This window comes from Mercenaria mercenaria, chromosome 15 (genome assembly GCF_021730395.1).
Source record: "Mercenaria mercenaria strain notata chromosome 15, MADL_Memer_1, whole genome shotgun sequence".
In the NCBI taxonomy this organism is placed as follows: domain Eukaryota; kingdom Metazoa; phylum Mollusca; class Bivalvia; order Venerida; family Veneridae; genus Mercenaria; species Mercenaria mercenaria.
The window spans coordinates 7,117,503-7,143,910 of NC_069375.1; the positions used below are offsets into that span (position 1 = coordinate 7,117,503).

The 26,408-nt window shown below is 34.3% G+C and overlaps 1 protein-coding gene and 2 long non-coding RNA genes across 3 annotated transcripts in view; 1 reads left to right on the forward strand and 2 right to left on the reverse strand.

Moving 5' to 3' along the window:
• Nucleotides 1-744: 744 nt before the first annotated feature.
• Nucleotides 745-2,229, reverse strand: LOC123551451 (uncharacterized). Its single transcript, XR_006686412.2, has 3 exons — nt 1,957-2,229; nt 1,481-1,651; nt 745-1,048 (listed from the first exon to the last, which is right to left on the reverse strand). It is a non-coding gene; the product is annotated as an uncharacterized LOC123551451 (long non-coding RNA).
• A 12,215-nt stretch (nt 2,230-14,444) lies between these two features.
• On the reverse strand, nt 14,445-17,162 carry LOC128548664 (uncharacterized). The gene is made up of 2 exons (XR_008367213.1): nt 17,014-17,162; nt 14,445-16,096 (listed from the first exon to the last, which is right to left on the reverse strand). It is a non-coding gene; the product is annotated as an uncharacterized LOC128548664 (long non-coding RNA).
• A 261-nt stretch (nt 17,163-17,423) lies between these two features.
• LOC123558913 (multiple epidermal growth factor-like domains protein 8) overlaps nt 17,424-26,408 on the forward strand; it is a 95,876-nt gene continuing 86,891 nt past the window's right edge. Inside the window, exon 1 of the mRNA XM_053525719.1 lies at nt 17,424-17,796. Coding sequence (XP_053381694.1) covers nt 17,634-17,796 — 163 coding nt within the window. The 5' untranslated portion in view covers nt 17,424-17,633. The remainder of the gene's footprint in view (nt 17,797-26,408) is intronic.

Consider the following 26,408-nt stretch of genomic DNA (forward strand, 5'->3'; position numbering starts at 1 on the left):
GCAAATAAAACATGAATAAATGGTAGTAACAAAATACTAACAAAAGGCATTCACATTCATTACATGAGAAACAAATAGCAAATAAAATATAGGAAACAAAATATGAATAAAAGGCAGAGAGACCTTTTATTAATATTTTGTTTCAAAGAAACAAACATGAATAAAAGGTATATCATCAATTGCCTTTTATTTAAGTTTTCTTAAGGCTAAGAACACATTAATCAAACACTATTGACAAATCAATATATACATTTATATACATATATTTATGATCAAAAGAATGATGTAAAAAAGTTATTTCAATGCATGCAATTATCAATTTCACTGCAATGAACAAATACTGTAAGATAACCAAAATGTTTGTTTTGCCGAATTAAATAAATGCTTGATTTTGAATTTAAAAAAAAAATGTCAAGATATCTTGCATGGTCCCAAACATACACTAAAACTAGAAAGTGTTTATGTCACAAAAACACCCGTCTGTACATGTTCCATGGAAAAGTTTAGAAAAACAGCATGAAAAAAAAGTTTGAAAATTAATTTAAATTTAAACTCACATACCCATGGGTGCAACCTTGTGAAAATGCAGTTGAAAGTCCATGGAACTCTTTGAAAATTGGAAATCATCGCATTAAAGTTGAAGGAATTTTTAGAAGAATTCTTTGCAAAAGTTTGGAAAGGTTTGATAGAAAACCATTGGAAAACATTGCTGATTTTGACACAAAACAAAAAAAAAAGAAGAAATAATATCATTACAAAATTTATTTTAATCTAATATTGAGACAGATCTGGGTTTCATAAAACACAAAAAGAATAAAATTCAAAGGGGAATAACACATCTGCCAGCGGCTTTTACACTTGTGGTTAAGAATAATAAAAATTCACTTAGCTTAAATTTGAAAACTAAACTAAAAGATTATTTGATAGAAAATTATGAATACAACAAAATCATTTTGGAGTATTGTAGGCTCAATATAAGGTGGCATCAGAATGTCTCTTAGCTTTTCCAAAACCATCACCAGGGTCAGGAACTTCATTCCAACCACTTCTGAAAATGATATAACATAATTACAGAAATGAATTATATTAGTAATTGCGAAATATAATTTTAGGCAATACAATATTCCTAACTTAGTACAGTAGTATGTGAAATGACAACTCTAAAGCCAGTTTTAAACATTCTACATGTATCAAAACCGTTTATTTATTTATTGGACACTGAAATGAAAATATTGAGAGCACCACCTGTGGGTACTATCCCTCATCTGCTTGACTATACAATAATGCAAGTTTTTTTGTTGTTGTTTTTTTTTTATCAGACAATCTTAAAAAAGAAATTTTAGAATTTAGAACTGACAAAATATTGGTGTATTATGATCAACCTTTAAATTCAGTGTAAGGCTAACCCAAACAAAATAAATAATTTATCAACCTTTTATAGTAATTGTATAGTATAAGACTGTTTGCAAATTTAACTTACAATTTAGTTGAAGTATTATGTAATTTATGTTTGATCCTTGATCGAATTTCTGTCTGTGATCTTGTATCATCCTGTAGCATAGTCGTGCACTGAAGCGATCTGATTTCTCCAAATACATCAATTCATACATAGGCATACCTCATATAACTAGATATATGCACACTCTTTCATCTGAAAATGTTTAGAGGCTGTTGTAAGTCAGAGGTTCAGAGTGATTTTACTAACATATTTGTACTTATGAAAAAAAATAATAATTGACAACTGCAACAATTCAGTATTGAATATTTAACTGTTTTCTTAGAAGCATTATAAATTATCTATCATTCACATATACCTGAAAAAGTTACCTGTAACCAGGCGATCGAAAGTTCAATCTACTGAGATGAATAAAGTTCCTGCTTCAGTCTATTTATTCAAGATCTGTGACATATAGCTGTAAAACTTAAATTTTACATTAGAAAGTTTGAAACTCTTACCTGATATCTCTCTAAAAGCATTTTAGAGTTTCAAGTTAGCTTTATTCCATTTGCCTCCAACAACATGAACAACGAACTTCCTGTTTACATTCAAATTTTGGTATTCATGAGCCATTTTCTTTGGTACAATATAGTTACTGAAGGGAATATCTATGTTCTTAAAATATATAAGTATACAGTTCATGGGAAAATTTGACCATTTATTTGCTCACAGCATTTGCAAAGATCTCGGAGGAAAAAAAAAACAAGCAGAAAGATTGGGATTATTTTTTGGTGTACAGGTGTAAAGCGGTTCAGAAGCCTGTATTTTCATTGGTCCTTATCTTGATCAGATAAGCTGTATCTCTGTGTGTTAACACATCTGTATACATTGAACAGCAGTATATCAAGTGGCTGTAAAAGCAGGATAATTAATCATTGCCAATCATCAAAAGAATAGACTAATTCATTTATTAGGATGTAACATAATATCATTTACAATTTCTTGTACTTATGAAATGACTTTTAATGCCTATTATCTGGTGCTGTTGTTTGAGGTGTTCAATAACCAAAAAATAAATAGCTTATATAATTTATAAATAGGACCTATTTTCAATGATATATCTTGTTACATTAATTATAAATAAAATGATAGAATTCTAATTAACATCATTTTAATATACAAAATGAAAACATTGACATAAATTTAATTAGTTAGATTCCTTGTTTCATTTCAATTAATTTGGATACCTAGTATAATCCAAACAAATCTTAAGATTTTCAATGAAATCTTTGCTGCAATTTAAATAATAAAATCTTACTAGGATAACTTTGCATTATCTTAAAAAATTTAAGGAATTCTATGGAATGAGAAAAACATTGGAATTGTTTTTGCAGGGGAAGTTTTAATTATTATTTTAAGTGGTCTCTGTTTACAGATTGTCTCTCTTAAAACTGATTAAAAAATTTATTGATAATGGTCTGGCCGGAGAAAAAAATGATGGTCTTTTCAGACAGGTTTTGTAATAGTGGTCTTTGTTTGCAGGTGGCCTTTTAACAAAGGTTTTGACTGTATTCACAATGCCCATAATTGTGAAAATTGAGGGCAGACTTAATTTAAAAATTATGTATGATAAAGAATATATGCATTTGCAAGTGCTCAGTAGCCATTTACTTACTGACAAACCTTTGCACTCGTCAGAGGTGTAATTATGCATATGAAGAACGCAGTAAATGGTAGATGTAGCTCTAAATTCAAAACAGCAGCAGCAGTATTTAGCCAATATCAATGAAATATGAAACTAATTTGTTTATGCTAGATTTTGTGAAACAAGTCGTTCAAACCTACAAATGTATTGAAATATGAACAAAACTTCTTGTTTTTGAAAGCAAGTGTAATGAAATACAAACAAAATATGTAAGTGTTGATTCTAAGTGGAATGAAATACAAACAAATGGCAACATTTAAGAATATAAGTCCAATCCAATGCTAATAAAAGGCAAATTTCAAATTATAAGTGTAATGAAACATTAATAAAAGGCAGTATCTGAAACAAAAGGTAAACAAAATGTATTACTCACAAAATCCTTAATAGTCTTTTGTTAGTATTTTGTTCAATGAAAGGCTTATAAAAGGTTTTAACAAAAGATAGAAGTACCTTTTGCTAGCCCTTTGTTTGCCTTTTATTGACCTTTTATTAAATTTCTTTTTCGTATGGGTACATATTTGATAGCCTAAAATTGAGACTTCAGTCATTTTAGCCAATATTTTCTCATCGCTTCCCTCATAAAACTTTATTTCAACAGTATTTATCAATTACTGGAGTGTTGGGAACAGGCGACAGTTAGATAAAAAATCTTCTTTGTTAATATCTTTTGAATATTTACAAATATAAGAGATGACACTGAGTCAAATATTCATGCTCAAACTGTCCAATATACGCCAGATTGCACCATTTGAGGCAATGAGGGCATGCCCTGAAGAACCCCCCCCCCCCCCCCCCACCCTGGGATCATGAAACAAGGGAAAGATAGTAGGGAGAGAGAGCTGAAAGGATGTTAGTTCCGAGTCTTCTAGCAGTAACAATTGCTTTGAAAGAATGTGATTGTGTAAGTGGTGAAATTTGAAAAATATATAATGTTATCATTGTCAATAACACAGGGGGAATGTAGGGGGAGTGAGAAGTGGAAGGGCAGTAGAGCCCGCTTTTTTCGCAGTAAGCAAACGAAAAACAGAACTTATATAACTTGTAGCCTGTTCACGCAGCATTAAAAGTTCCCACTTCTCGTGCACATACCAAAAGAGGTTGAACATAAGTAATTCTTACAGTATGTGGGTTACTGTCAAACTGGACATATACATGTATCACGGTGCACAATCACGAGACTTGTGACGTTTCAACTGGGGTATCACGCCAAGCAGAATTCGTAAACAAAACGGTGTTTTTGAAGGTAAAGTTTTTAAAGATATATTTTTGTAAAATGACACCTAGCTGGTGCAAATCATTATATCAATGCGTACCTCCGGTGATATAACATATATCCGTGTCTGCTTTAGTTTTGCTGCTAACCTGGACAAACCGCAATGCTTCCACAGCAAGCGTATTTTCAAATTTCCAATAGGAAGCCAGCCTTGCCAAATTACGTTGGAATACTCAGATTTAATTTAATAGTTCATTTTTGTATTTTAATATGGGTTTTAAATAGACCACAGTACGCATTTTCATTCTGTAATAGTGTCAGTCACACAAGGTCGGTGCTACTAAGTACTTCTTCTGGTGTGCATTTCTTAAAGAAGAAATTCGTCATATCAGAGTTGTATCTAGAAAACGTCAGGTTTGCAAACAGCCTGATAGCCCTATTAGCCGTACTTATATTTTTAACGTTGACTTTCTATTCATTACTGCTCTATGGAGATGTTCATCCTAACCCTGGTCCTTTAGTCAATGTTGAGGAAACGTCGACTGACAGCGACGTGTCTTTTAATTTGTCACATAATTTTTCTGTTGTGCATTACAACGTGCAAAGTCTTTTACCAAAACTTACATTAATTCAAGCTGAACTTTCTCATTTTGACATAATGGCCTTTTCGGAAACATGGTTATCGCCTGATATTACTAACGATCAGCTCCTTTTACCAACTTTTCAACTACCCGAACGTAAAGACCGTGACTTGGGTGGTTACGGTGGAATTATTTTATATGTGAAAAGTTCCTTGTCGTATAAACGTCGGTATGACCTCGAAATTATTGGAATTGAGTGTATATGGATTGAAATTTTAGTTCATAAGAACAAGAAACTTCTTCTTGGCTTGTTTTATCGCCCACCTAATTCAAATGCTTTTACAGATCAACGTACTGAAGAATCTATTGACTTAGCATATAATACTGGAATCGAAGACCTAATTATAACTGGGGACTTTAATTTAAATCCAGCCAGTACTACTTCCGCTAGGAAACTTACTGCTTTATGTACCCAGTTTGGGCTTACAAAATGTATTGATGAGCCGACACACTTTACCGAACATTCATCGTCCATTATTGATCTTTTCTTACTTCGTAACAAAAGCTCCCTCCTTATATGTGGAGTTGGAGATTCCTTTTTAGAGCAGAATATTCGTTTTCATTGTCCCATATTTGCTTTCTTCAAATTTGTGAAACCAAAATCTACTTCATTTAAACGACATGTATGGCTTTATGACAAAGGCAACTATAACGACTTCCGTCGCGAACTCTCTATTACAGATTGGAATGCTTTGTACAATCAGGATATTAATGTTTGGGTGAATAATTTTACTTCGTATTTACACGACCTTTGTGAAAGATTTATACCTAATCGAACCGTGCGTATAAATCCACATGAACCTAGGTGGCTAACATCATCGATTAAATGTCTGATCCGCAAACGTAAACGCTTATACCGCCGTGCTCGTTTAACAAATCCTACTTCTGACTGGAATAAATTTCGCACATTACGCAACCAAATTATATCTGATATCAAACTTGCAAAAAAAAAACAACATTCGGATAAAGCTATTGACTCTCTATTAAATAACCGTGGCAATAAGTCGTGGTGGTCAGTCATTAAGGCATTTATGTCACCAAGCTGTACTAATTCCATACCACCTCTACAAGTTAATTCAGATACATTGCAGGATGATGTTGAAAAGGCCAATGCATTCAATAACTTCTTTGTTGCTCAAACAAAACTAAACGCTGATTCTCAAGCTGATCCCCAACCACCTCACTACAATATATAGTACCCAATTATCTAATATACATTTTGAACCTGATAAACTTATTCCAATTTTGCAGTCGCTTCCACTTGGAAAGGCCACTGGTCCCGACCTTATAAACAATCGTATTCTAAGGGAAGGAGCCGATCAGTTAAGTGTTCCTTTAAGCTGTATTTTTAATAAGTCTCTCGAGGAAGGAATATTTCCTACTCAGTGGAAATTAGCAAATGTATGTCCTGTTTATAAAAAGGACGACCCATCACTGGTTTCAAATTATAGACCAATTTCTCTTCTTTCTACCATGAGTAAAGTTTTTGAACGTGTTATGTACAAACATATTTTTAACCATCTAGTAGTTAACAATATCCTTACAGAGTACCAGTCTGGATTCTTACCTCGCGATTCTACAACTAACCAGTTGACATATTTATATCATAAATTTTGTGAAGCTGTGGACTCTGGTAAAGAATTGCGCGTTGTATTCTGTGATATCAGCAAAGCTTTTGATAAAGTATGGCATAAGGGACTACTTTTAAAACTTAAGGCAATTGGACTGTCAAATAAAGTTCTTTCCTGGTTTGAAAATTATTTGTCGAATAGATATCAGCAAGTACAACTTAATGGTAAATCGTCAAGGTCGGCCAAAATTGAAGCAGGAGTTCCCCAGGGTTCTATTTTAGGTCCCCTACTATTTTTAATCTATATTAACGACATTGTGCGCGATATTCAAGCAAATATAAGACTTTTTGCTGATGATACCAGCCTGTCGATATTAGTGGACGATCCTTTTCATGCATCAAATATTCTTAATAGTGATTTACAGAAAATAGAATTGTGGGTTGAAACATGGCTAGTTACTTTTAATGCCCAAAAGACAAATTCTATGATAATATCTAGAAAAAATAACAAACCATTTCATCCACCAATAGTCATGAAAGATCAGCAAATTGCTGAAGTAACTGAACATAAACATTTAGGACTATTTCTTTCTAATGATTGTACATGGCGTTCACATTTTAATTATATCCTGGACAAAGCTTGGGGTAGAGTAAATGTTATTAGGTCACTCAAATTCAAACTTGATAGAAAGTCATTAGAAACTATTTACTTTTCTTTTATAAGTCCTCTTTTGGAATACAGTGATGTTGTATTTGATAACTGTTATTTATATGAAAAACAAGAATTCGACAAAATTCAGACTGAAGCGGCAAGAATCGTGACAGGTACAACCAGATTAGTATCACTTGAAAAACTTTATCATGAAACAGGCTGGCAGACGCTTGAAAATAGACGTTATATTCATAAACTCACATTGTTTTACAAAATTCAGTATTCTCATGTCCCTGACTACCTAAACTCTCTTATCCCTACGAGAATTAGTGAACCCAGATATAACTTACGTAATCCAGACTGTATCCCCACCATAGCAAGTAAAACGTCTTTGTTTTACAACTCCTTCTTTCCGTCTACAATTAGAGCCAGGAACTCATTACCTGATGAATTAAGAAATGCCCCGTCCTTGAATATATTCAAGAACCTTCTACGTAATATAAATAAGCCACCACAAGTCCCCTCTTACTTCTTTCTCGGTCCAAGATAACTTCAAATTCTCCATACTCGCTTGCGTACCGAATGTAGCGCATTGAATGCGCATCTATTTGCCAGGAATATTGTGGATTCACCGCAATGCCAATGCGGAAGTGAGGAATCGAATTTTCATTACTTTCTCTCTTGTCCGTTTTACATTGATGAAAGAAATATTCTACTGGATGGTGTAAATTCAGTTTCTTCGGATATTGATATTACTACTGACTTATTACTCTATGGCAATTCCTACCTAACAGGTGATACAAACACTACAATATTTAAATTAGTCTATAGGTTCATTGAGTCTTCTAAACGTTTTGAATAATACTTGAAATTAACCATCTGCCCATTCTCGTCAAGTCTTCATGTCTCACTTATTATTTTCATATTTTTTTTACAGTTATAATAATTGTTATTACTTCATGACATTTATGGAAAATTGACTATTAGTAATCTCATATACTACCCTGAATGTGTAACTGTTTCATACAGGAAAAGATCTATATAAGCCTTAGGCTTTCGATCCTATCCTAAGCGTTTTTGTGAATTCTGTTGATTGTACATGTATATGTATTTTGTAAACTATCTCGCTAATAAAATATGTTTAAACCAAATGGCTTGAAAACCAAACCCAGGCGACTGTTCCTTGATAAACAACCAACTAGTTGTCACCGCTGCGTTCTCTTTCATATCTAAGATCATTTTGGAAGGATATTCGCCCATAAAAATGGCGTATTGATAGATTCCCGAACTCGAAAAATGTCCATTCTGAAGTCCAAAAGCTCTCACAGAAAGCACTATTTAAAATAGCGATTTTCTCGTTCATCTTATTGAATGCAATGCCGCAATTAACGCAGGCTACGTTTTCCCCTACCAACGCAATACTTGGTAAAGTTTACTGCACGTGGATAGTGATATTTTCAAGAATGTGGGTAAGTCAAAAACACTGTTAATTTTGCCAAGAAGATAAAGCAAAATGATTCTTATTTGACATACAGTTCTTTCCCAATTGGACACCACATGAATTTAGTTGTATCGAGACTTTGGCTTTGGCGAAAGTGTGAAAGAAGCATGTTTCTATTTCTCTTATGTCTTGGTTGATCATATATTTTCGCGAAGCTTAATATTCACGCATTTTGAAGTCTGAAGTGGTTTGCTAGGTTAAATGTTTGCTTTTTATCAAATATCAGACCCAAATACAGTTATTTAGAAGCATCATGCCTCCGGTGATAAAATTTCAGTTATTTATTTAGCCTATGTTATCTGTATTTATGCCAAAACGAATCAAGTTTTATTATGTTTATTTATGTGTTTGGCCTTTTATAATTGTATTTTTTCATGTCCTGATATATTGCCCTTGATTGAAATTAAACTTTAGATATCCAGAGATATTCACTTACTGCGTGACTTAGAGTCTGGGGTTAGGCGAATTGCTTAATTACATTTAAATTCAAACAAGCCAAATTGTCTAGACACTTGCAAAATAACAGTGACGATCGGCCATTTTGTTTCAAAACGAAAGTAGAAAACCTTTTTCGTTGTTTGCGTCTTATACATTAAATGTATGACAAGTCATATGTTTCACATTTGTTGACTTCCCGTGAGGAAGAAAAAATAAATTGTCGAAACGTTGAAAAAAAATGGAGTTTGTCTTGTAGTGCTCCCTTTCTCACAGGTGCCCGTCCAGTCTTGGTGCCCATATGGGTGCCGCCCTCTCCAAAAAAAAAAAGAAAAAAAATTTAAAAGCACTGTTTTACGCCTAAAACGAAAAAAAAATTTTTTTTTGAATTTTTCCCCCCTATATATACTCTTATATGGTTATTTAAGGCTGTTTACTAGGTAGAATAGGATTGTTTACTATTTTATAAATGCATGATGTGTAAATTGCAGCAGGGTAGCTTGCATTGGTACTGAACTGGACATTTTGGTTGTTCTACAGCGTGTCCTAGTAAACCTCCATAGCGTTACGGCAACACATGCACCTTTTCCATACGAGTATATATATGGAAACATTTTTGTTTTCGTTTTAGGCTTAAAACAGTGTTTTTAATTTTTTTTTTTTTTTTTTTTTTTTTGACATACCCAACTTTTTTCTTCTTAGGCGTCTTATCAAGCTATCCACAGCGGGGTGCGAGAACAGCCGCCGCATAGACTTTCGGATATCAGACAGACCTCTGATTTACATTGAAATATAGAAGGATTAAATTTTGTTTTGACCATTCTTATTTCCTGCTTTGATATTTAAATTTATCACTGTTCCTACCATAAAATTCACTTTCTTATCTTTCCACTGGTGTATTTTTTTATTAATGTAACACTATTTCTTCTTGCTTCCAATTTCATTTGAAATCAACCATAGTATTTCTGGCGGCACCCATATGGGCACCAAGACTGGACGGGCACCTGTGACACTGGGCAACTGTGTAAATGGACATAATTATGTCACGCGGATGCGGCGGCGTTTTATGTAAGATCAAAGACAAAATCGTTTCTTTGATTTGAATACATATGGATATAAATTTCTTTGTGGGGCATGTCAGTAATTTTGTCAGTTTTGAAAATGAATGCGGACTGAATGATTAATTTGGAAAGTTATATTTGGTGACCGTTTACTAAGCATTTGATGGATCAACAATATTCTATTTAATGCACTAATATATTAAGAAGTCTTACTGCTATTATATAGCATAAGCGTAAAAGAAAAAACAGAAAATCAGTCCCGAATATTTTGTAGTGGTGAAAGGTTTTGTATAAATTTTTGTGATTTGTTGAAATCGTGCATATAGCGACAATAAGACACTCGCTAAAATCTTAGGTTTAAGAGACGAAAGTTGTGTTTCGATGGAAAAAATGCTGAGACATTACAGTGGTCTGATATTTCGAGATCAGAATTGCAAAATCGCTTATCTAATACGTTGGCCATTTGCGAGAGCATTGATCCTTTAATAATATAAGCTATGAGAGCTAAATCTTGTTTTACCCAAGTTCTAAATTTATGTGCAATCGAAGCGAGAGAGGAATATTTGTCAAATAAGAATTATTTACCTTTGATCTTATTTTGAAAGATGGTTAAAATATGTGTTAACGTTTTAAGCTTGTTGCGACAGCATTAACTTTTAAAACAAATCTTTGAGAGCATATCTTTTGATTATTCAAGTGTTGTCTCGATACAACTAAATTCATGTGAAATCCAATTGGGAAAGGGCTATATGTCAAATAAGAATCGTTTTACTTTATCTTTTTGGCAAAATTAACAGTAGAAGTGGTTAACCTGTCAGCTAAAGATTTGTGCTTGATGTGACAGCACTGGTCCAAAGCAACTGGCTGTGAGAGCATATTTTGACTTACCCACGTTTTCTTGAAAATATCACTATCCACGTGCAGTAAACTATACAAAGTATTGCGTAGGTAAGGAAAAACGTAACCTGCGTTAATTGCGGCATTGCATTCAATGAGAGGAACGAGAAAATCGCTATTTTAAATAGTGCTTTCTGTGAGAGCTTTTGTACTTTAGAACGGGCATTTTTCAAGAAATACGCCATTTTTTTTAGCGAAAATCCTACCAAAATGACCTTAGATATCGAAGAGAATGCAGCGGTGACAACTAGTTCTTCGTTTATCAAGGAACAGTCGCCTGGGTTTGGTTTTCAAGCCATTTGAAAATACGCTTGCTGTGGAAGCATTGCGGTTTGTTCAGGTTACCAGCAAAACTAAAGCAAACATGGACATATGTTATATCACCGGAGGTACGCATTGATATAACGACTTCCACCAGCTAGGTGTCATTTTACAAAAATATATCTTTAAAAACTTTACCTTCAAAAACATCGTTTTGTTTACGGATTCTGCTTGGCGTGATACCCCAGTTGAAACGTCACAAGTCACGTGATTGTGCACCGTGTATATGTAACACAAACTATGGACTATACTTACAAAGTCTGTTGAGATCAAGTTATCTGTAATAAAGTTCTTTCTCTCTTCGTCACCCATGTTATCCGGATATTACGAAATGCTGTGATAATTCCAAAATGCTACAAACTAGATGAAATGTCAAACTTGGTAAGGACATTGTTTTTTTTTCTCTCAATATTTTCTAATTACTCATTCTGATTGTTTAAAGTTTTGTAACTGATTCAACATGGTTAAGAAGCTGTACCATTTGCACTAAACAATTTGCATATGGAACATATTGTTCACTATGGAAGTCCCTAAACAATGTGTACATTTTGCTTTTGAGAATGGGTTTGGCGATTCAATGCGTTGCCAACCTCATTTAATGGACTTTCGGTAATGAATATTATTTTGTATTTTTCAGTTATTATATAAACAATGATATGAACATGTTCAGATGTTTTTATTTTAGATCAAATAACCCACATGGACAAATATATAAGCATATGTAGTAATCGATGGATACTGACCTAAGTGTTCATAGAAGTTTCGAAGATAAAGCCCAAAATGTTATGTGGATAATAGCCAATATTGTAGTTTGAAGTTTTACATATGCTGTCCTAAAGGTACCGATTGTTGTATATTGAAGAAGTATACTCATAAAATGTGGTAACTAATTGCTGTAGCATACCCTTACAGTGACGATGAAACATGTAAAATTGTTCACATTTTGTCCTCTGATTTTCAATATCAACGTTATCCAGCCATGTTCTGGTACCTGAAGACACTGTGAACATCTATAATGTTGCTACCTAACTTATTTTTGACAAATGCTGTCTTTATGCCGTTTAAACGCACTTTTTAAAATGCAACGTTAGTGGGTACCGATCGCAATACACCGTTTGTGTTCGAGAACCACTATCGTAAATGGAGTTTTACCAACAATAAGCACAAGTACATACCGTTTAACTTATGAATTCTCTATTTATTATTCTCTATATGTATCACAATATTTACACCTATCCGTCCCAATGCTACCACTCTTAAAGTATAATTATGATCTTTTTTATTACTTTCAGTAACTATGACGAAAAGAAAGAAGAAAGTATCTCTATGGCTGAATAGGCCCAACCGGAGGGCATTTGCACTTGTAAGAACTCCACGAAAATGTGTTAATGAAAGAACTAAAAGACCTAGTACTTTCAACTATTCGTCACCATATAAAAAACTCAAACATATCAAACTTGAAACGCGTTCTGACACCCAAAGTAAAGTCGAAAAAAGGTTGATTCTTGGTTCAAGTTCAAATCAAAAACGATGTCATGCCTCTGAAACGGAAGATTTTGATGAGTTTGAATTACTGCAAGATACCGATATACCAGAAGGTGCAAAGGAATTTATTGAGATAGCTTCAGACTATGATGTTCTTCATCGGTTTTCAGCGGTTGGATTGTCAAGTTATTTTGAGCGGAATAATTTATACACATATTTAGAAAGAAATGTAGACGTTTAAATGGGTATGAAATTTTAAACAGAGACGACTTTTTTCAGGAACCACTTCTTTGATAGACTTGAACGAAAAAGGACAAAGCCTGACAGGAAGCCAGGGACAGTAAACAGAGATCTAGATGGACCTCCGAAAGGAACCCAGCCCATGAGAAGAGACTTTGACGAGTGTGACGAGTCTAAAATTAATCCACTGATGAGATCAGGAATACCAGTGAAACTTTGATTATTTTTTGTGAAGTCCATCCTCCACCCTTTTCTCGTTTTCAATTATGATAGAGAAAACACACATATTTCACACTTTAAATTTAAGAACTATTTAAAATAAGTATCTGTTTTACAATGAAGTAAAGTATCGAAATAGCTTTATGTTTTTGTTGTTTTAATGTTTTTCTTTTAACACAAATCATATAAGTTATATAATCACTAGTTTCGTTCATTGGGGCGGCTCAAAATACAGTGTCAATTTGTTTGCAGTTTTTCAACATTATTTCTGTTATGAAATTATGGGCAATTATACTCCCGGGGATCAAACCCAGAACCCCACCAACCACAGATTTGCGACCATCGTATCCGAGCGTTACAGGTGGCACGTGTCAACACACAGGCAATTACATACTACGCTAATCATGAAAAAAGTAGAGCTTGAACCAATGTCATGCAGCGCCCAGGTAAATCTGTTTTGAGATGACGTCTGTAGAATATGGTCAGTGAAAAGAGCCTGCTAATTTCATTACTCGCGAGCAAATTCGAGCCTGCTACTATTGTATCTTATACACTCAGTTCCAAAAGAAAGTGTGCACTTAGTTTTCTGTTATTTTTTCTCGGTTATTCTCATGAAAACTTATAATGTTTGGTACCAAAATTTAAATCAGTTCGTAAACAAATTGGTGTGCATTTTAGATTTTGAGTTATACCTGAGAACTAGTGTATGAAAAAATGAAACAAAAACGTCGGGGAATTTTTTGAAATATTTAAACTTAAAAAGTGCACACTTTCTTCTGGAACTGAGATTTTATTTTGTCTGTACGCGTGCGTGTAGTATGTCCCCATACAAACATAATTAGCGTCAGCTTAACATCATCAGACAGATTTTAATTGAACGGCGCTCCTCACGTGAATTAGAATAAACAAAACTTTGCAAACCTATAGAATTCGAAATATTGAACCAAATTATGTAGCAATTTTAACATTTCCGAATTTAGAAACTTCTGGCGTTTATTGATACTATACGTACCTGTACACGTATGAAATTACAATTCATTTGTCAGTAAATACAATGAAATACAAATCATTTTTTTGTAAATTTTATTTCAAAATCAAATATTAAAAAAGTCACTGGAATGGTTAATCACGGATTCATCACTGATGAATCAAAATAAACATAAAAATAAAGTAGAATCATTTATTTAATATGTGACCACTATTATCAGTTATGACATGAACATCACATATTGACATCAAAAAGCACAGAAGTATTGCCTTAAATAGCTATCTAATATCAATTTGAAATTGATATCCCCTGAGCACTTGACTAGAACCGAATACATGCTCCACCCTTGACCGGATCATTCCGTGGCAGGGCTAATTAAAATCACCTTAAATCAGTTAAACAACGGTAGTGTACATGACTATTACATACTGAAAGAAAAAACACTTACGTCAAAACGAATTTCGTTCCACGAGAAATTTGACAATTAGAAAGTGTCCGTTATCAGCGTATAAATAATGTTAAATACTTTAAAAAGCGTTTTGAACTGTATAATTTTGCCGATTCGGCACGTTTGCAGAACTTATTGATTACATTCATTAAAAAAAGACGCATGTGTATGTGATAGAAATGAAAATGTTACCCTGACCTTACCTTAAACAAAAATAAGAATTAATTGCAAAATAAGACTGACTGAAGTCAGGGCTATTTAGAATGAGCCCGACTATTCTAAAATATGTTTTTATTTGTTATTTGTGCGTTTTCAAAGCTATAATCAATTTCAAAGAGTTATAAATCAATTATGTCTATGGCACGTCAAACGTTGCTAAATTATATATGCATGTTATTATTATTGGATGTTTGTTATGATGATAACAATAATAACTTTTACCATAAGAATATCGAATATACAATAAGAATAACGACATATAGAATAACAATGGTAAGATTTAGAATATAAATGACACGACATTGAATAACAATATCAAAGATACAATTAGAATAACGAAATATAGAATAACAATAATGACTTTTAGAATATGAATGACAAGACATTGAATAACAATAACAAACATAAAATAATAATAACATACATATATAATTTAGCAACGTTTGACATGCCATACTGAACAAAAGAGGAACTATAAAGTCAATACATTTCCTGTGTCCATAATGCAACACTATTCACTGGAGTCTACTGACATACATTCACTTCACTTAAGTTTACTTTTCTCAGTTCTTACATTGTCGATTATGGCGGGACAACGACCCTCTTTGACGGAACGTTTTGCTGCACACGTTACACTCAAACTGTTCTTCGTATGAATATACACACCTGCAATGGTTCTGCAGATATCTTTTTTCCAAGAACTTTCTGTCACACACTTGGCATTAATGATTAGAAACACGTCCTTCGACGCAAATTTTCAAGTGTTCAGCAATATGAAATACCTTTTTGGAGCATCTACTACAGGTTGATTTGGACTTATGAACCACTTTGTCTTTCAAGTCTGTCTTTTCGGGAGAACATTTTTTTCGCACTGGTCACATCCAATCATTTTTTTCTTCAAGTGTATTCAAATGTCTAATTAATGTCTGTCGATGTTCATATGTTCCACCATACGTTGCCACATAAATAACTTTCGTTCTCCTGCGTGAATGCGCTTGTGTCTCCCCAGAGAGGACAGATGCAGAAACTGTTTGGCACATATATCGCATTGGAAATTCCTCATCTGAAATTATATAAAGAGACCGTCACATAAAACTTGTTTATGATAGTTAGTTTCATAAGAATGCTTTAAATTATGTTTGTTTGTGTAGTTTGCAGTTATACAACTATTTAAAGCGTATTACGTGGTAGGACACTTCATATGCCCATCTGTGAATTTCTCTGCATCATGATCAACTGTCGTACCATAAAATATCTAGATAGCTTTCTCGCCTATATATATACTCACAGCAGAAAAGAGTGGATGCAATGATCAAGTGGTAACAGGAAACCACGGGTCGTAAATTCGAAACCCGGTTCTTAAATCATAATTATTATTACATACTCGTATCTATTCCCCGTTAAGTTACACTGGTACCGGAAACGTCAATATTTTTTCCATACACTGACGCCTGAATTCCAGCGTAAGTAAAGTAAAGTTAGTATAATTAAATACCTGTCTACAGAAGTAGTAAGATAAAAAGAAAATTCATACTTTGGCGTTTAACGGTAAGTACTGGTGCTTATTGTTGGTAAAACTCCATTTACGATAGTGGTTCTCGAACACAAACGGTGTATTGCGATCGGTACCCACTAACGTTGCATTTTAAAAAGTGCGTTTAAACGACATAAAGACAGCATTTGTCAAAAATAAGTTCGATTGCAATATTATAGATGTTCACAGTGTCTTCAGGTACCAGGACATGGCTGGATAACGTTGATATTGAAAATCAGAGGACAAAATGTGAACAATTTTACATGTTTCATCGTCACTGGAACATCACTCGCTAAACTTTGTTGCGTTTTACTCCGGAACTATTCTGTTTCCAGTAAAATAAAATATTTCCGCGAAAGGAGAGCTGGTTTGGATATTCCGTAAGACTAGTCATTTAAGTAAATTGTGCATATGATGGAAAATACAAAGGAAAAACTGTGTCTCACCTGAATATCGTGATCGGAATCCGCCATTTTTTCTCGAGCCTTGGCGCTCAGATACGCTCGGTCTGACGTAACAACGCAAGGACTGTCGTTTTGCCTAACCAGTGTGGCCTCTAGTTAGGTGGGAGACACTCAAGAGCATCCCAGAATTTTCAGAAATTTATATATATATATATAAACGTTATTCGTTTGTTATCACTTCTTAGTCTATTTATTAAACACTTATCTGTTCTTCGGTGCCCCGGCCCGACAAATAATAGTCGCAATACTGTTCTTCGACCTAAGCCAAGATATTTAGCGCCCAATTACCTTTCTTTATCTCGGACAAATCTCACTCATAGAAATAACCGGTATATTCCAACTATTTGTAAATTGACCAATCAAAATCTAGCTTTCATTCAGTGCATAAATTTGCGACAATGGATGGAAGATTAGCTAATGTTCGTGAAGTTAACTGAAATAAGCTGTTTGTGATGAAATATTGAACAGTTTAGCCGATTTAACGATGGACACGAAGTCTATATTTATTTTTCTTTATCATTACTTGTGTGATAATGTGAAATTTGCCGAGAAACTAGCGGCTTTCTCTCGTCCGTCCATCTGTCCCAGTTTTGACAGCTGAGATGGGACGAGGGGCAGTTATTCTCGTGTTCACAATTCTGATATCCCTGCCTGTGCATGGTTGCTGTTGTGAGGGAAGGGCAGTGCTGACAGATTCCAGTGGCATTATATCTGATGGAGATGATGAATATCCAAGTTATGCCAGATGTGAATGGTTAATAGATGGTAAGTAAATGCACAGACACTTGGGGGCCAGCACCCCTCCCAGGCCGCCCCTGACAATCCTCTGTCACTAAATTTTCGTTTTTTAAACAAACTGAGCACATGTCTCGTTCATACAACGACTTCTTTTACAATTTTAAAATGTTTAAAAAATTCCCATACTGGTACTGATGATAAACCCGAACAGAAAATGAGGTTTTTTTACCTGTAACTTTTTTATTTCTGCAAATTGAAATCAATGGTCGGTATTAAAATAAAGCTTAACCTTTGCTGAAAACTTTACATAATTCAAATTTATATTTAGTAAGCAAACTCACACGAAGTGAGGGCCTGAAAGGGGTATGTAAAAAGGGGACTGTATGAACGTTGACTGATGATAAATTCGAACACTTTGTCATTTACAAAATTTTCTTGGTATTATTATATTGAAACTTTCCCCAAAAAGCTGCAACAGTCATTCCTGATCAAGTAATGAAAAGTTAACAAATGTCAGGCCTTCATGTTTCGACAGTGAGCATGTGCAAAAAAACACCCTCTTCCCCAGTAATTTTGGATAAATATTTTTAATACAAATTTATGTAAGTCATTTATTTATACAGAATATTTACCAATTTTGTTTTTGTTTACACCAGATGGTGTTGTAAGTGGAAACTATTAGATGGTGTGTTCAATTTTATAAATAACCGATTGCAATCGAATATTTCCAAGGTGGTCGACTTTATCATCTGTCCGGGTTTATCATCAGTACCAGTATTCCATCAATGCTAAAAAAAAACAAGACAATACTTTGCAATGTAAACATGATTTTCTTGTCCAAGGAATAGGAGAATAAATCCCAGCTTGATGTTACGTAGTCAAATTTACTACACAGAGCTGGGACACAGACGATATCGTTAGTGGTTTAAATAAAAATACTTGCTGAGAATGTCAACTCCCGCGATGGCCGAGATAGGTCACAGGGTCCTCCCCGGGCTCTTTCAGCCGGGCGCTCACCCGGCAAAAATATTTTAGCACCCTGCTATAAAATTTCAATATATAAGTTTTTCATGTACACATTTTATCAGCTGTAAGTTAGGGGTGTAACGATACATCGAACTATCGATGCATTGCAATACTAAGTGTCCCGATAGCATGCATCGATAGAAAAGTCACGATCCAATAACAATCGCCGATAGTTCCTTCAACAATTGATAGTTTTGAAATTTTTGTAAATACAGAAATAATTTATAATTTATAAACCAAGAAACAGAGCCAGCTTTCATTTGCGCCTCGGAAAATGTTTACGTCTCCATTACAATAATTAACCTCACGGAATTAAACTACCATAAAGGACTGAGAAGTCAGTCTGGGAGATAATTAATAAATTTAGTTTCTTAGAAACTTTGATTAAATATATTTAAATAACCTGTTAATTTTAGATGAGAAAATATACTATGGACATGGAGAAAGAAGGCTATATACTTGTATTATACAGCAAACTGTTCGGTAGGGCCCTTCGTTTAGTGCTGGAACACCTTAATCCGATCCGTTAATTTTCGTCTTTTTTGATGCTTTGGGTTACTAAACATGTTGACATTCGCAACAAAATGGCCGATTCGTTTGAGTATACCTTGCATAGGTTTATTGTTTTACTTATTTTTCCGAAGCCAAGGAAGGCAAGAAATATTTAATGTTAGAATTATTTCTGTCCGTTTCAGTTATACAAACATCTCAATGTGTGTTAACAGCAATTATAAACAGTGCCGTCTCTTACACTGTGTAACAATGCCAGTTGGTAGCTTTACTGTATAAAATATGATGGCCGATAACTATTGCAATAGTATCGCAATAGTAACCTGCAATAGAATAGTATCGCAATAGTTTTTAAGCAATATCAATAGTATTGCAATAGTCAAAATTGGCCTCAATAGTCACCCCTACTGTAAGTGTAAGATGTAAAACATGGTAATTCCTTCCATTATAGCTGGAAAAAGTAGAGAAATTATTTTACAGAAATAAGTGAATACAGTTCAGATATATGTCTAGAAATTTAATAAATCCTCCATTTTTAGCCCACCATCTGATGATGATGGGCTATTCAAATCATTCTGCGTCCGTGGTCTGTCGTCTTCCATTCGTCCTTCCATCCGTTAACAATTGTATTGGTAGAGTGTATATCAAAATCCCCTTGATCAAAATCCCCTCCACTGAAAAATGACTGGGTGTTACAAAATCCCCTTCATACTTTTGCAGAGGGTATCATAATCCCCTCTGTGATTTTCATTATAGATATATAGATACCAGTGCTCCAAATTAAATTATGTTTGCTAAAGGCATTGTATTTACGTGCTTTATGCAGTAGACTTTTAAATTGTGTATAGGTTGTATTTGAACTTGATGAAATAAGTAAAAATCACAGAGGGGATTATGATACCCCCTGCAAAAGTATGGAGGGGATTTTGTAACACCCTGTCATTTTTCAGTGTAGAGGATTTTGATCAAGGGGATTTTGATTGTCTACCGTATTGGTACCCTAGTTGTGTCCCCATGAAAATCAGACTGGTTCAACTATTTTTGAGTGAGTTATGTCCCTTTGTTTATTTTTATAATTTACATAGATTTATATAGGCGAAAACTTTGAAAATCTTCTTGTCCAAAACCACAGGGCCTAGGACTTTGATATTTGGTATGTAGCATCATCTAGCGGTCCTCTACCAAGATTGTCCAAATTATTTCCCTAGGGTCAAATATGGCCCCGTTCCGGGGGTCACATGGTTTATATAGACTTATATAGGGAAAAACTTTAAAGTCTTCTGGTCATAACCTACAACATTAAAATTTGGACCTTATATAGCGTTATTTCTAGAGTTCAAAAAGGGCAGGTGCTGTCTAAAAGGGGCAGGGTGCTGCCAAAAAGGGGCAGAGTGCCGTTTTAAACTGGAAAGTTACCGCAACAGTAGTTACATTTCTAGATGTTTATAGTTCTGTATTCATTACGTTTATGATTATTGTACACATACTTCTAAATCACAGAATAACGTGGCAAAAGATATGTTCCCAAAACCAGTAACACAGTTTACAAAGGGTTTTACATTACTTTATATTTTTTGCCAAACCATTCATTGAAGCCTTTTTCTTAAAAAATGTCATCAAGGATGTCAACTTACTCATATGAATATGATATAGTGGAGGGCTTTTTATTGTTATATGTATATAATAAGCTTGAAGCCAAGATCATGTTACAACATAATAAAAGGGTCATTTCATCAGTATTTCATTAACAGAAAAGTGCTATAAAAGTTTGTTAAAAAATGTATCCAAAATGTACTATCCGGATAATGGTACACTTTCGGAATGTCATGTACAAGTGGTTTTTGCTCAGTTTACTTGACTCACTAATGTAAACCAGAGATAATTCCTCAAATTATGTTGGTACTTATCATAAAAAGATAACACTGATAGTCAGCTTTTTTGAAGGAATTATGGAAAATTTGCATACGACATCGGATGTAATTAGAATCGTGAACGGATGTTCTAAACTTATTTTTGCTTTTGAAATTCATTACAATTAGTGGATTTTCTAGTTGAAATTAAGGTAGGATCAGACTGCATAGATATATACTTATTATACTAAACAATGGTCTAATTTAAAGCTTGCATGAAGAAATTGTACAGGACGCTTTTCACGTGCTCAGTAATCAGCTGGCCGCTTACGAATAATTTATTAATCGGCGCTTTTTTGACAGTACACGTAATCAGTACTCTATCAATTAATTATAACACCTCATTGATTCTCGTTACCTGTGTGCACTCTCTGTGACGTAATTTGCTGATCAAAAAATCGGCGAGGCATGTCTACTGGATAAAGGGCTGGATTTAGCAAAGATCAAAGGCAGGAGGGCACATAATAAGGGCAGAGTGGCGGCAGTTAAAAAGGGCAGGGCAGGGCGCCCCGCTGCGTCGCTCTAGAAATAACACTATTATGTACAGTTTTGAGTGGCTAGATGAACCTTGCCATGAGTTGACCTTGATCTTGACCTAGTGACCTACTTTCACATTTCTGTAGCTACAGTCTTCGAATTTGGACCACATGCGTAGGTTTGTGTACTGAAATAAACTTTGACATTGACCTAGTGACCTACTTTCACATTTAATTTGGACCACATGCAAAGTTTTATAGGGATTTTTCTAGACCTCTAAAAAGGGCAGGGTGCTGCTTAAAAGGGGCAGGGTGCATTTTGCGCGTTGTGTACCTTTGTCTACGAAAATCATAAGGTAGATTTCCATGGTTTTTGTTGTAATGTCTACATTTTAAGGTACTACAGAAAGATTTGCAATGAATCTGAATGTCAGGAAAAAGCATTAATACCTGTTGGTATGTATAACATGCTTATCATTTATAAATACACGCAGTTTGTTTTATGTTTGCATACATTATTTTTGTCTTGAAAGTTTTCTTGATTAGAAATATACCATAAAGATACTAGTCTATTGAATAATTTAATAATTCTGGTGCATATCTGTCATTATACATTCATTATATTACTAAACGTACCGTTGATACTCGTGTATAAATGAACTTTGACCTTGATCTAGTCTTGAAATTTGGAATATACAGAAATGGCTCAATGGGGGGGGGGGGGGGGGGGGGCGCCAAGATCTCGCTCTGATCTCTTGTTTTTTTGTTGTCACGGAAACAAAATGGCTGCCATTTTGATTCTCATCTTTAAATGCTCATAATTTCCTCATTTTTATTCCAATTTTGAATTTTTTTTCACTTCTTTAAATGATTTAAGAGGTCCTAGTAGAAAACAGAAGTAACATACCTATTTGAACAACATAGCCTTTTCCTTTAACATAAAACTATTTCTGCATTTTTTAATCACTTTACCAAGGACCTTCAGACAATAGCATTGATTGGGCTTAATGAAGTAGAAGACCCCTGTAGTTTTTAGGTCAGTGAGTCAAAGGTCAAGGGTACAGGTGCCTGAACCTTGAAAGCTGATTCCTCTCAATAACTTGAGAACCACTTGACCCAGTATCTTCAAATTTTATAGCATTTCCCTTCTAGACCAAATTTTATAGCTCTCCCCTTCTAGACCAAATTTTATAGCATGGTTGGGCTTATAAAGTTGATGACCATTATTATTTTGGAGGTTAGTAGATCAAAGATAAAGGTCATAGTGTTCAAAGGACTGAAAATGGGACAACCCAGCCCGTGGGGTATGCATGTTTTACAAACAGCTCTCGTTATGGTCAAAATCACACTCCTCCAGCAGGATGAATAGTACAGCAAATTTCACTTGCTCACTAATGCTCAGAGCGGATTTCTACGGGTATTTACAAACAAACCAGTGTATATGTAGAGCCCTGCAGTTTAAGAATAATTACCTGATAACCACTTTGGCAAAGGTGGGCTTACTTATTCTCCAGCTTGTTGACCACTTGAACAGTCATAAATGAATTTGTTTTTCAAAAAAATAAAAGGGGATGTTTTCGGGCCCAAGAAATCTAAATGAGCCAAGTGTGAGAATTCACATTTTTTATGAAGAAAAAAACATGAAAAAGAACATTGCATGCCCCATATACTGTTAATTGATTAGGATACAGTTAAAGCTTTTTTTTGCATGAAGATATAGATCTTTGTTAATAATTTATTCATATACATTAGTATACAGTAACGCTTTTCTTGAGAAGGTTATAGAATTGACCTGTTCTCTGAATTGTCTGATCAAAGAAAAAAGGACATAACTTTACTTGATTTGTCAAGTGTATTTATAATATCTGATTATTATGACACCCACCACACAGTGGTGTGGGAGACATATTGATTTACCCCAGTCTGTGTGGCTGTCTGTCATAAAGCTTGTCTGCATTCTAAGGTGAACATTTCTCTTCCGATCTTCAGCAAACTTAAACAAAATGTGCTTGCCAATAACTCCTTGGCCATGTTCGATAACTAGCCAAATTGGCCCAGGCACTTCGGAATTATGGCCCTTGACCAAAAAATTTTCACTTTAGGAACCAATCATACAGTCTATCTAGACTCAATGACCAAAAATTATGAACCATCATTCAAGTCAGACTCCAATATAATGTATATAAAGTATATTAGAAATAATAAAAGTTACTCCTGGACAAGATATATACATAAAAAGAAAACTCCCAATAGTTTTTTTATGTATTTTGTTGACAAATTATCATAAATCATGATAAGTTTCCGGGAAATTTGCAACTTTTTTTATGAAAATGTTTTGCTACAAGATGGTTGTTTGTTAGAACCATGTGAAGATATAATCTACACTTGAACTGTTTCCAATGTAAATTATTCCTGCACTATCGGATTTATTATTTTTTTACTTTCTGGTCAGTATGTAACAACAGTTCAGCATTTATTTTACAGTATCAAACATATAGACCATGGAGGTTTAATTACAAACCTTTTAGGGGAATGAAAAAGAGATAATGAACAAGATTTCTAATTTCTGAATTTTTTGTACTTTTCATATGTAGAATTATTTCAAATTTCCTTAGTTAATGTAATGTGGCAACATTAGCATTTTGTATTCGAATATTCATGTCAACCTCCAAACGAATATCGGTCTTATGATCAACAAAACACTCAAATCTTATGTAGATAGTCACCGTGTTGATCAATTAACTAATCAGTGACTCATAAATTCACTTTTTTTTACACTGGAAATGATTCTTACATGACGAATTAAGACTGATGATTCTCGTCACTTGTTCATCTTTCGTAATATAACAAATTCATAATCTGCCTTCATTTAGATTTGATTCATGAGTTTTATTTATTACATGGATGTAGCTCCACGTACATGTAAGTAAGTTTCTCGCCTCACACATTACACATAGCCGGTTTCTTATCAGATAATCATGTGAAATACTTCTGCAGGCAGATGACAAAGGTTTTCAATTTTGTCTAGAAGATTGAGGTTATTATAAAATGTAAACAATATTTTACAATCACAAGTAAGTACTTATACTGCCGTTGAAGAGTCTAATAAGGACAATATAATTATTAGTAGTAAGCTACTTGTCTGAATATTGAGTAGATCAGGGTTCGAATTTAGCCTGATTTTCTACTTGCATTTTTTCGCAAGTGGTATTTTTTTAACTTGCTAAATGAAAAACAACTTGCATTTTCCGCGACATGTTACTTTATTAGAACATTAACACAAACATCCACGTGACAAGTCCAGCCAATCGTATTTGCACTATATAAATAGTAACTTATTAATAGATTACCAAAAAACCCACCGGATGCGGTAAACGTCATCAAAATTGGCGCAGGTACTTGTCAGCAGTTGAAAAGACATGCGCACGGGACATGTATCGAGTGTAAATGTCCTTTTACGACGAAAGATGAAAGAGTGCTCCGAAAGAAAGAACAGTGTAAGATCGAGACGACCGTTAGAAATGCACATTATTCGGCCAAAAATTTTCACTCGCAAAAAAATGCTGGTGTCTGAAATCTCACCTTGCAGTTTGAAATTTGCACTCGCATTTCGTGAGTATGCGAGCTTAAATTCTAACCCTGTAGATCTGTTTAATTAAAATGTTAACCATACAAAATGCATTTACTCGTTACGTTTTGCATAAATTGATTTTAGTCATACCATTTCAGGGGGGTTTTTTACGACTGGGGGAAGAGGCCCCAGCCTGTCATTGGGGGAAGAAAATAGCGTGCGACGAGCAGTTTTGGGGGATTTTTTCACTCAGGGGGGAATTTACAATTATGCATAATAGACACTTTAAACTATGTTTTTAGCTCGACTATTCGAAGAATAGTCTAGCTATTCTACTCACCCTGGCGTCGGCGTCACACCTTGGTTAAGTTTTTGCATGCAAGTACATACAGCTATCATTTAAAGGCATATAGCTTTGAAACTTATTTATTCTTTTTCTAGGTCAATTACCAACCTCACTGGGTCAAGTTCCATAACTCTTACATGTATTTTGAGCAAATTATGCCCCCTTTTGGACTTAGAAAATTCTGGTTAAAGTTTTACATGCAAGTTACTATCTCCAAAACTAATGCAGATATTGAATTGAAACTTCACATGTGTCTTCGGGGTTATAAAACTAGTTGATAGCACCAAGTCCCATAACTCTGACCTTCATTTTGGCCAAATTATGCCCCCTTTTGGACTTAGAAAATTCTGGTTAAAGTTTTGCGTGCAAGTACATACAGCTATTACTAAAAGGCATATAGATTTGAAACTTATTTTTTCTTTTTCTAGATCAATTACCTACCTCACTGGGTCAAGTCCCATAACTCTGGCATGTATTTTGGCCAAATTATGCCCCCTTTTGGACTTAGAAAATTCTGGTTAAAGTTTTGCGTGCAAGTACATACAGCTATTACTAAAAGGCATATAGATTTGAAACTTATTTTTTCTTTTTCTAGATCAATTACCTACCTCACTGGGTCAAGTCCCATAACTCTGGCATGTATTTTGGCCAAATTATGCCCCCTTTTGGACTTAGAAAATTCTGGTTAAAGTTTTGCGTGCAAGTACATACAGCTATTACTAAAAGGCATATAGATTTGGAACTTATTTATTCTTTTTCTAGATCAATTACCTACCTCACTGGGTCAAGTTCCATAACTC